The 12,016-nt window shown below is 37.5% G+C and overlaps 1 protein-coding gene across 1 annotated transcript in view; it reads right to left on the minus strand.

The window, feature by feature from the left end:
• Positions 1-12,016, minus strand: part of GUCY2F (guanylate cyclase 2F, retinal) — a gene marked incomplete at both ends in the record, with an annotated part of 89,911 nt that overhangs the window by 61,889 nt on the left and 16,006 nt on the right. The window contains 4 exon segments of the mRNA XM_081277732.1: positions 2,135-2,219; positions 3,611-3,665; positions 3,668-3,751; positions 3,755-3,967. Coding sequence (XP_081133858.1) covers positions 2,135-2,219; positions 3,611-3,665; positions 3,668-3,751; positions 3,755-3,967 — 437 coding nt within the window.

Here is a 12,016-nt window from a genome sequence, read left to right on the forward strand (position 1 = left end):
TTTGCACGTCTTTCTTTCTGAAAAAAACTTAAACAATCAAAACACACAGAAAAGGAAGGAACAGAGAGTCACTCTCCTGCAAGTAATCACCGTCTATTACAGAAACTCATCAGTCGCTCAGCTCTTCTGATTGCAGCCGTGGTGGGCAGAGAGAGAGAGAGGAAGGCAGCAAAGAGGGGGCATCTTTTGTGCTTTGTTAGCTGAAGAACCAAGGACCAAGTGACTCTGGGAAATGATGTGCCTCTCTCCCATCTCTGAGTTTTCTGTGACCACTTGAAGTACCAATTGTCTCTAACTCATTTTCCTCTCCAATCATTTTTCTCTCTAATCATGTCCCTCTCCAATCATTTTCCTCTCCAGTCTTCTTTGCCCTTCAGCCCCCAAGCTCCAAACAAACCCCCCACCCCTGTGGTTTATTTCTTTTTCTTTTTTTTCCTTCCATTCCCAAGAATTGCAGGCTGGGCTCACTCAAAGCCCAAAGAACCAGTCCATTCAGTGGGAAACACCAACGAGAAGTATCATTTAGGGGATTGACAAGTAATATAGGCAGCTGAGTGTGACTCCATTTTCCACCTTGCCATGGGATGTTTTGGCATTGGGCAGAAAGAGTCTGTTACTCCTCAAATCTCTCTAGAGGGGGAAGCTTTTTGAATGGATGCCATTTATTTTTGCTAAGTATCCAAGGATGTTAATTAAATACTTTATTCTTTGGCAGCAGCTAAATTAAAGATATTAAATTTCTCATCTTAGCAGGGATATATCACAGTCACAGAAATTAGAAGAAAAACTTCCTTTGAACTAATGTCTTTATCAAGTGCATTTCAACAATCCATAAGCATCCTTTATTCTTATCAATTTTCTAATACTAGGAAGATTGGACAATAATAGTTTTCATAGTGATAACAACATTAAACACTAAGAGTAACACCTGCTATCTTTTTAATCCAGGATTTCACAGACTCATTAAAATATCAGAGTTTGAAACACTCTTAAACATCATCTAATCAAATTCCTTCACAGTGCAAATTTGAGAAAATCCTGGCCAAGTGAGGTTAAGTGGCTTGTCCAAGGTCACACAGCTATTTAATACATTCTAGACATTTTTTCTTGGAACTCGACAAAACACCTCCACTCCATTCCCTACTAGTCCATGTAATAGTTTTGTCAGGTCTACCCTTACAAAGAGGTGATAAATATATGGTTTGCAGGGTGGAAGGGGTAAAGTGGGGGGTTTGTGATTGATTTCATTTTTCACTTTCCCAAAAATATCATAGTATGGAGAGGGTCCAACTGTTAAAAATGCAAGTATCAGAAGAAAGGGGTACCATGTTAAGCAATCTTCAGCCACTTATCCTTGATCTTGAAATAGTACATCGGATTAGTTGGTCACCTACTAAGGACCTGAGGGAGGCAGACAAGGACTTGATAAAGATGATATTGGTGATTAGACTGGATAGCTCTTGCTCCAGGGAAACAGAGAACAGAAATCTGGATTGCCTGGGCAAAAAGCATGGATATCAAAGTGAGACACCTAGGCTTCCAACAATTAGCAAGAGAGTCCTGTGTCCCTGGGAAGGGGTCTAAACTTGTCATTTTTTTAGGGACTTACTATAAGCCAGTTACTTTTCTAAGTGTTTAACTTAATTTTATTTAATCCCCACTACAATCCAGGATTCCTAAAGGTTGAATTGTAGCCAACTTCTGTCTAATTCTTGGAACACAATAAAATGTCCCAACTGCATTTCCTACTATACCATTCAGGGAAGGAGATACTTATAGGAGACACTGCTGAGGGGAAAGGAGGATAGATAGAGAGTAGACAGGCCCTAAAGTACTAGTTGTTTTGTTTTAGTTTTGTTTTTTTGTTTTTTTTTTCATTTCACCATTGTGTTCAGAGCCAGATCTACTCGAAGTCAACAACACTGACAACACAGCTGAGGAAGTTATTCTTGGCATCATGAAAACACTACACTCCAAATGGGGCTGGTAGGGATGGTAAATCACTATGGAAAAAAGAAAATCAGTGGGTCATGTAATGAGGCAATTGTACTGAAACATGACTTCCTGGAAATCAATATTAACAAGGCTATTATGGGCTTGTGTTTTGTGTATACAAAAAGAACAAAAAATGTACCTTATAAAGTAAGCACATCCATTAATAGACAGCAGGGCTATAAGCAAAGTAATGTAGACCATCATGGCAAAGGTAGGGTCAATGCCTGCAGAGAATGAGAGAAAGAGGAAGAATGACATTACCAGAAAAGGGCAGTAAATAAAGAGTACTGCAGAGTGACTCCTCATGCTTTCTGGTGACTCTAAAATCAAGCCACATCTACCTAACCTAATTCCATTTTTCTACAGCACAGTCTGTCTTGTTGACTTTATGGACACAGAAAGCAATTTCACTGTTCTGAAGCAAAACCACTCACCACTCTGACAATAACAAATCACATGAATTAAGACTGACCAGAGTGTTTCTTTGGAGGAAAAAGTCCACGAATGGAAAACTTTGAGTACCTTAATTTAAGTTGGACTGAAATAGAGTTCTTGAGAATAAATATGCTATCTCACCTGTGAAGGGTAAGCATTACGTTGCTTCATAAAATAAAAGACCTTTTTAATTCAACTGATCCCACAGACCTCATAGGTTACAGATGAAAAATGTAATACTCATCTTTCAAGGGTGAGAGTGAGTCTGGTTTTGACGATTAGTGCATTTATCAGGATGTAAATTGGTCTCTGTAAAATCTAAGTATTTGAACAAATTTTGGGATTTCAGAGGGAAATACATGATGATGTGAGTGAAGAGGTCGTTTGGTATGTCATGCTAAAGCAAAATAGGAATCAAAGCCCATTTGAAATAGATGTGTTTGGTTTTGGAAGGGTGTAAGGAACACTTGTCTAAGAGTAATATGGGTCCTTTCAAAGTTCCCCTCTGGCTGTCAGAGATTTGATGATGTTTCACCTCTTCCACAAACAAGAGGAATCCTACCAGTCAATCAAACTGCAAGTATTAACTGGATGCCTACTGTGTTGGCCAGTTGCAGGGGGAATAAGGATTATTAGCTATGGTCCCTGCCCTCAAGGTACAGTATATTTGGGAAGTGGGGAAACCATCATACACAAGAAACAATTGAAAAGTAATTTTCTACTAAGATGTAAGGTGGAAACTTTTAGTGCAATAGGAGTTCAGAGAAGAGGGGGTGTATTTCTGTGGTAGGACCTAATTGGCAAGACTTGAATATGTCAAGGGAGAGAGAGAGGTGATCTTTCAGCTGAAGAAGCAATCACAGGTCACAGACTATCAAAGACCAATGAGAAGTAAAATGTCTTCCTCTTATTAGAATAACCTCTTTGGGAAAGAGTGAGAACCTTTTAAAAATGAATGGTGGGGAGGCATTTAAATCATGGATAATTTTTCAAGTCTGGGAAGTACCTCCTCTAGTTCTTATTATTTTAAATTATATCAAATGCCAAGACATTGATGTTACCCAAATGCAAATGACTGACTTTATGATTGTTTCAATATTAAAATATGTCATGTCCTAAAGAGGTTCCCTGGTAAACCAAGATGAATTAAATCAACTACTAGTGATTTGCCATTCCTTACCTCCTCGGCAGATCTTCCCTTCCGCAAACCAGCATTCTGCATCTGCTCTAGGGGGGACCTGCCACCAGGGAAGTGAATAGGTGTCCCTCTGAACTGTAGCAGCTCCATTTCCATGTCCATAGTGTAGGTACCATGGAGCTCTCACTCTTTCCAGCTTGGATCCAGGATTACATATTCTGAAATTCCGTTTCCACTTGAATCTCTCCTTATCAATTGGTTGAAACCATAGAACTGCATGTTTTTGGAATGCTGAGCCGGGCTGGCAGCACTAGCCCATCCATTTTCTTTCATAGCATTATTCATGGCTTGTGCGATAAAGTAAATTGAATTGTAGATGGTTCCAAACAACAGTGAAACCTATTTTAAAAAATTACAATTATCTTGAGCCCTAGTCGCCCTAGAGCGATCTCAGTGTATATTCCAAGCCTGTGTTCATTATTATGTGCTGCACGTCTGAGTGGAGTAGAGCTATGAAGACCCAGAGGGAAAAAAATTGTTTCTGAGGACTTGCTTGCTTTCTCCCCTGAATTTTTCTGTTTTTCTCCCCCAGGCCTTCATATCTTTAAATATATCAAATATGACAATTTTATGAGCAAACCAAGTCATACACAATATATTTTTATACTTCTAAACTAAGAAAGTGATTTAGGGTTATAAAGGGCACTAAAAAAACAAGCATGAAATAGACAAGGGGAGTTCAAAGGAAATTTACCAGGTTAATTACTGGTGCATTATGCATGAAAAAATCATTGTGCTGGTGCTGCTACACTGATAGGTGTGTGTGTGGAAAGACTGTAAATAATGTGTCTCCACAGTCCATGCCTGTGCCCCATCTTAGTTTAAACTAGCTGATCTCCTAGACATATGCTCCCCAGAGAAAGTGAACTTGGAATCCAGGTTTTTGTTTGGTTTGGTTTGGTTTGGTTTGGTTTGGTTTTGTGGTACTGGGGATCGAATGGAATCCAGTTTTAAACACATATCTACATACAGAGTCACAGGGCCAAATGTATAGAAAATGCTGATTTTAGTCAAGAAACCTTATATTCTATTGGTGTGCAAAGTGGCAAAGTCTTGGTAAGAAGCCATGTAAAAGTGGTAAGGGTGCTATAGTATATTGTATGAATTTATCTGCTAAATAAATATGGTAAAAGCCATAATATTCATGTACAATGCCTGATGTACTGCTTTTTAACCTTGTTAAGTTCATTTTTGGAATAAACCTTGTACATTTTTTTTCCCAAAGTATGCTAGGAGCCACAAGCAAATATACGATGTATGGCACCTTTGGTTGTAAAGTGACGCCAGCTAGCCACTGAGATGATTATGTTAAGATTTACATTCATATGGAAATTGGACTCCCGCTGTTCACCTTGGCCTGCTACCGGACTCATGTTACGGGACTCATGGAGAGTTCCCATTGGTTGGGGAAGGATAGTAGGAGGGAATTCCAGGGGAGGTCCGGGGGACCCCCGGTTCCAGGGAACGCGCGGTTCCGCGGTTCCGGTGGAGGCCCGCGTGGGAGGACCGGGTTTGGCTTGCCAGCGCCTACAGAGTATTGGCGGCTTTTTCAAAATAAAGTTTTGTTCCTGCTTGAGTGGCTCGTGATTCTGTGCCCAGCCAAGACTGCGGCAAAAGTATATGACAGAAAAGACACACAAGCCCTCCTATTTCTGTCCTCTCTCCTCCTCCACCACATAGGACCATGGCTTTGTGGTTTTCCATAACATTTCTCTTCTAAGTGGAGTTCAAGAAAGTTATGGTCATGTCATCTCACCAAGCGTCAGAGAAAACTGATACTTGCTACTTCTGTTTTGAAAGGCCTAGAAAGCAAACCTCCTGTAACAAACTTCATTTGGAAAAAAAAAAATGAGGGTATTTAAAGTTGAAGAAATAATTTTTATGTTGGAAATGCAATCAAAACGCAGAGAGGTGTAGAGGCTAGCAAGACAGTGCCACAACTTGTTAATGTGGAACAGAGGGTTTTCAACTCTGGCTTCAAATTAAAATTACACAACAGTATTAAAAATACCAATACCAAACCCACCACAGGCCAACAAAATGAGATACTTTAAGTTTGAGGTCCAGTAGTCATTGTTATTAAAATCTTCCTACACATTCTAACATACAAATGGGGTTTAAAACCAGCAAATAGGAGATGACACACTGGCTTTTGGTCTGTTTCTAATGTCAGGATCTTTGAGAAAGACAGAATAGTCAAGAACTCCTGTCAGACAGATGACCTTATTGACATCACAGCCCAGAATGATAAGACCATGGATGATTCAATCTATTGTTTTTGCCTACTAGATAGACCTGAACCTGAATAAATGAGTGAAAAATAAAACATTTCATTGATTTTTATTTAATGACTTTAGGTAACTCTACCCTAGGCTTTTAGAGCTTTCAACCATGAGAGCAAGGTCTAGGTTAGAAGTAGTGATATTTGAATTTGTTCAGTTTAATTGTCCATGCTGTTGTTGACTATCATCAGTTTAAATTTACTCTGCTTAACATGTAACACTGGCTTCCAAGGAACTTTGTCCTCAGAAGTGCACATAAAAACATGCCTGACTTGGAATGCCATCATTTAAAAGAGAAAATGGCAACACCATTTTTGAACAAAAAGCTAGACACATGTAGAGATCAAGAAACCAAAGAGTAATTGAATGTGTTATTAAAAATGGTCTCAAACCTTGTACTTGCAAGATTTGGATAATAGATCAATCTTTTTGATGTGATGCTCATGAACACAATACCCTTATTTTGTATAGAGTGGGGTAGAAAAGACGATCAGCGCTTTTGGGAGCTTTTGGCAACATTTTCTGATGACCTGTCTGGTGGTCTACTTCCTGGAATGTTCCAGTCCTAACTACATCCCCTTCAGCCTAGCACCCAGTGCCAGATATGTATACTTAGGGTAATGGAAAACAATAGGTGGAGCTTAAGCTCCCCTAGGCTTGCTTAGAAACCCAGAAGATATTTTTTGCTTAACTAACAAAGGCCACATTTGGATAAAATATTCAAAATGTGTATTCCAGAAATATGCACTTGTAGCCACTAGAATGTCATTGAAAACAAGCATTGGGACTACAATGAACAGGAAGAAAATCTAATTTCAGAAGTCTATCTTATGCCAAAGTATAAAGGTACCATTTATTTATCCTTGCCCAATCATCCTGAGACCAAATTAAGAAGTTTATCACTAGCTCCCTATCTCCAAATCTATTTTGATTTATTTGTTATATTTGCACAGGTCATCATAAAATCCTAGTATCTCTTACATCAGAGAAAAACAATCCAATAAACCTATTCAAATCAAAGTATTAGACACTTAGTAATGTTACTTTGCTTGAGTAAAGCATTAGCATTAGATATTATTAGTAGAGTGTAGTAAAACACAAGAGAGCAAGTTGATTGTGTGGTTAAATGGTCAGGTTCTGGTATCAGACATGAGTGGAATCCCAGGGCTGCCACTTGCCATCTGTATGACCTTAGGCAAGATACCTTGATTCTCAGTTTCTTTCATGAAATGTATTAATAACTAATTTGTAGGGTTTTTCTGAGGATTCTATTGGCTCATTTCTGTCAGGTACCTGGTACAGAGTGAACATTGAATATACAATATCTGCTATTATTTGCATTTCAGAAAAACATAGGTAACATCATCCTGGAAGCATTGTGTTCAAGTTCGTTGTCCCAATATTGAATTTGTGATCAATAAGTAGTAGAGTCCCAGTTTTAGACCCAATGTCCTAAATGGCAAAACTGTTCTTCATGTGGACAAAGATCTCCTTTCTGTTTTGTTCTCCATTATATCTGCTGAACAGAGCTGATTCACAGTAATAATAAAAACTTTAATACTAGCTAGCACTTATTGAAGGATTATTAGGTGCCAGGCAAGTTCATTAGTGTGTTAACTCCTTTAATCCTCACAACAACCCTGTGAGGTAGGTACAATTATTATTCCCAAATTAAAAATGAGGAAAAGAAGAAATACTGAGCTTAAGTAAACATGGGTAGTCTGTCTCCAAAGCCCCTGCTCTTAACCAATGTGCTCTATCTGACTGCAATGAATACTTGCTAAGTTAATTATTAGGCTGTGGTAAACTCACCAATAAAAGAAAATTCTTCTTTTCCTTTTTTACTTTACATTGACTTCTTGATTAAAGATAGCTAAATCAAGATTTTTTCCTTCACTCTCATCCTCCTCTCAAATGCCAATCTCTAATCTGTAAACCTGAACCACAGAATATAAAGATAGAAAACCGCTATAGAAGTGGTGACCAATTTAACAGAGTAAAGATAAATCAAACCTAAACAACTGAAGAGGGAAATATTTATAATCAATAAGCAGATTTTCCCCCTGAGAATTCTAGAATGGCTTAATAATTAGTGATACCAAGTATCATAGAAGTAGGGGTGAGGTTGAACACTAAAAAGGAGAGAAAGCACTTTGAGCAGCTGTATAAGGAGCAGTAAGACATCCCCCATCCCCAGCTCTGCTGAGGAGAGCCAGACCTCTGCAGGAAACAGGATAAATTCATTCACCAAAGCTCTAGAGCTGGGATATTAGACACAGAGAAGTTGGAAGTGAAGTGGGGCACAAAAGCCAGTGATGAAGTTAAAGGCTTCATGATTAATAGTGAGAATTCCAGTTTCTTTTACCCAACATTGCTCCTGGAATACTGGTCACCGGTATTATGATTCCCGATGAGGAGACTGGATGACTCATATCTGTAGAAAGCCCAAGATCCAAGACCTACATATAATGACCAAAAACAAACAAACAAACAAACAAACAAAAAATAGCAGCTGGTAGACAATTGCTTTATACTAAAATCCAGTGTTCAATATAACCACCATGCATATAAACCTTAAAATCTGCCTTTTAGAACTTTTGTCTTAAATATGAACAACAGTCATGGTCACCAGATATCCAAAGAAAACAACATAAAATATAAAGATTAAAAGAAAGAAACATGAACAATTAGGAACTGAGAAAAAACAAAGAAGAAGAAAACTCCAAAGACACTATAATGCTTATCTACAGTGCAATAAGAGAAAATATACTTGTCCCTCTGTATCCACATGTTCAACAAACTGCAGAACAAAATTATTTGGAAATAAAACTGCATCTATTCTGAACCTGTACAGATTTTTTTTTGCAATTATTCCCAGAACAATACAGTATAATAATTATTTATATAGCTTTTACATTGTATTAGGTATTATAAGTCATCTAGAGATGAGTTAAAGATTATGGTAAGACATGCATAGGTTATGTGCAAATACACCATTTTCTGTAAAGGATTTAAGCATCCTTGGATTTCGGTATATGCAGGGGTTCCTAGAAGAAATGCCCCACAGATACCAAGGGACAAATGTACTATATTTACGAAACAAAAGCAGGGACCATTAAAATAGAATGGACTCTTGGAAATTAAAAATATGATAGCTAAATATTTTACATGTTAAAAGATTTAGAGAACAAAGTTGGGAAGCTCAGGAAGAAAAATTAAAACTAAAGAAATGAACCATGTAAGAGAAATAATAAGACAATTAAAAGAACAACCCACAAAATCTTACATCTAACTAATACTATTTCCAGAAAAAACAAAGTATTATTGAAGAAATTATCAAATAAATAATATAAGAACATTTCCCTGTTAAAATGAGCTTGTAGATCAAAAGGCCCCACCAAATGCATAGCATAATATGTATCAAAGACTCAGACAACATCATGATATCTCACAGCATCAGAAAAAGAAGAGAAAACCTTAGAAGCTTCTGGGGAGATAGAGAGGAATGAAAACATGTTGCACTAAAGGATCAGAAATAAGAATCACATTGATGTTCTCAGTACCAATATTGGAAACTAGAAGCCATGTCTCCAAAGCACTGAGGGAAAATGATTTTTTTTTACCTAGATTTGTATACTCGGCCAAACTATCAATCAAAATAAAGATAGAATAATGACTTTTCAGACATGCAAAATCTCAAAAATTTACCTCCTGTGTACCTTTCTCAGAAGCTATTACAGGATGTGTTCTACAAAACTGACAGGAAAGAAAAAAAGAAATGGGACCCATGAGCCTCATGAAATAGAGGATCTAGCACAAAAGAAAAAGAAATGGAATTTCTAGGATGATGAAAATGGAAATCCCACCATAATAGTTGTTCATCCAACTTATGGAGAATAATCATAGATTGAACTAGAACTGTAGAGAGCATCAATGAAAACAAATCAAATTGATAAAGGATTTAACAGGTTTTACCATGTAAAAAATTGTTTTGAGGGGATTTTACCACCTTATCAGAAAGTGTGGGCAGACTTAGAAATTCCAATTAGTGTAAGCAAATTTTTAACTTTAGTTTAAAAATAAAAAGTTATATGTGACATGAATTATAACCCATAGAATGTTACATGGATTCCACACTGAATAATATTTAGATAGTAGATACTATGTAAAAAATAGTAGCTGGGCACAGTGGCACACACCTCAGATCACAGCCACTTGGTTGGCTGAGACAGGAGGATTGCAAATTGAAAGCCAGCCCCAGGCAATGAGTGACACCCTGTCTCAAAAAAAAAAAAAAATGGCTGGGGATGTGGCTCAGTAGTTAAGCACACCTTTGTTCAATCCTCAAAAACAACAACAACAACAACAAAATAAATAAATAAATAATAAAAACCTAAACATGAGACAGGTCTGGTGCTACACACTTGTTATCCCAACAACTCAGATGCTGAGGCAGTATGCCAAATTCAAGGCCAGCCTACACGGGCTCCGTGGCTCATACCCTTAATCCCAGGCGCTTGGGAGGCTGAAGCAAGAGCACTGCAAGTTTAAAGCCACCTTCAGCAAAAGCAAGGCACTAGGCAACTCACTGAGACCCTGTCTCTAAGGAAAATGCAAAATAGGGCTAGGGATGTGGCTCAGTGGTCCAGTGCCCCTGAGCTCAATCCCCAGTACCAAAAAAGGAGGGGGGGGGCAGGGGTTGAGGGTGTAGCTCAGTGGTAGAGGGCCTCTGAGTTTGATTTCCAGTACCACAAAACACACAAATACACACACACACACTTTGAATTTAACTAAATTGTAACATAATCATATTTAGGGTTTGAGGGAAAGTAAGGAAATAAAAAAGGACTAAGGATTCCTCCCCCTGCCCACTTTGCTAGAAATACAACGAATGTTCAAAGTTGACTAATCAAGGGACACTAGTAGTGGTATAGTATTTAGAAACATACATGTAAAACCCAGAATAAAGAGAGAAAAGATATGAAATTTGCTACTTTTGATGAAGGATAGGAGGGAGACCTAAGAACCATTTTGTTTTTGACATAAGCCTTTCAGCATTTCTTGACTTTTAAAACTATGTGTATGTATCCATGCATCCCTTTGATAATTTGTTTGTTTTTTTAACCTCTTAAAGAATCAAAGATATAAATTAAGAGAGGTTGCAAACCACTGCTATGGGCAATGTAGCCTATATATAGAAATTTCTATTACAATGAAAGTTTTGGGGCAAGAGCATAATACATTCATCTTCTTAATGCATTTGCTTATTCATGTCTATCTCACTAGAATTTAAGCCTCATATGGGCAGGGATGTGAAAGTAAATGTTTAATATGGTTTTATGACAGGAAAAATGCTCCTATTTGTAGCATTTACCAAATTTTGTAATGCAAATATTCCTACCATGCCTGATTTTAAGCTACCAAGGTGATGTCACTGAATGGAGCTGATAAAAGATGCACTCAGTTGACTTTTATGAACGGAATCCAATTGCCTGCTAACAGAAACCTTGTCTGTCTTCTTAACTATTGTCTCTGGAGTTCAGCATAGTGCTTAGTGCATGGTTCAATAGTTGTTTACCTGTTTCCTCAATAGGAGGAAAAAACAGCAGTTCAGGGATCAGCAAACATTGGATGACATAATTTGACCTGAGAAAATACCATTTAAAATTCTGAAAGCAAAATAATTTTGAAATTTAGAAGTATCAAAAGACCCTCTACTAGTAATCAAAAACTTAAAGAGTATAGAAAGCTGAAATCAGATTATAACTTAGATGCTGGGTCATGATCCACCAGCAAGGTCTTCCTTGCCTCAAAGGCAAAAATGTGAAAAAGAAGGTAACTGTGAGTTAGACATTCTGCTAGTCATTTTATATATTTTACTTCGTTTAATTGTCACAATAATTCTAGGAGATACAGCACCCCGACTTACAGATAGGGGAACGGAAAAATCAAAAACTCCAAGGAATTTGTCCAAGCTAGTAAGACTGAGAGTTGGGATTTATTTTTTTATTTTTTAAATATTTTACTTATAGATAAAAATTGTACATGTTAATGAGGTACCGTGTGATGTTTGACACATGTATACATTGTATAATGTTTGTATCAG

Source organism: Spermophilus citellus (genome assembly GCF_964194105.1).
Source record: "Spermophilus citellus genome assembly, chromosome: X".
NCBI classification, from domain to species: Eukaryota; Metazoa; Chordata; class Mammalia; order Rodentia; family Sciuridae; genus Spermophilus; species Spermophilus citellus.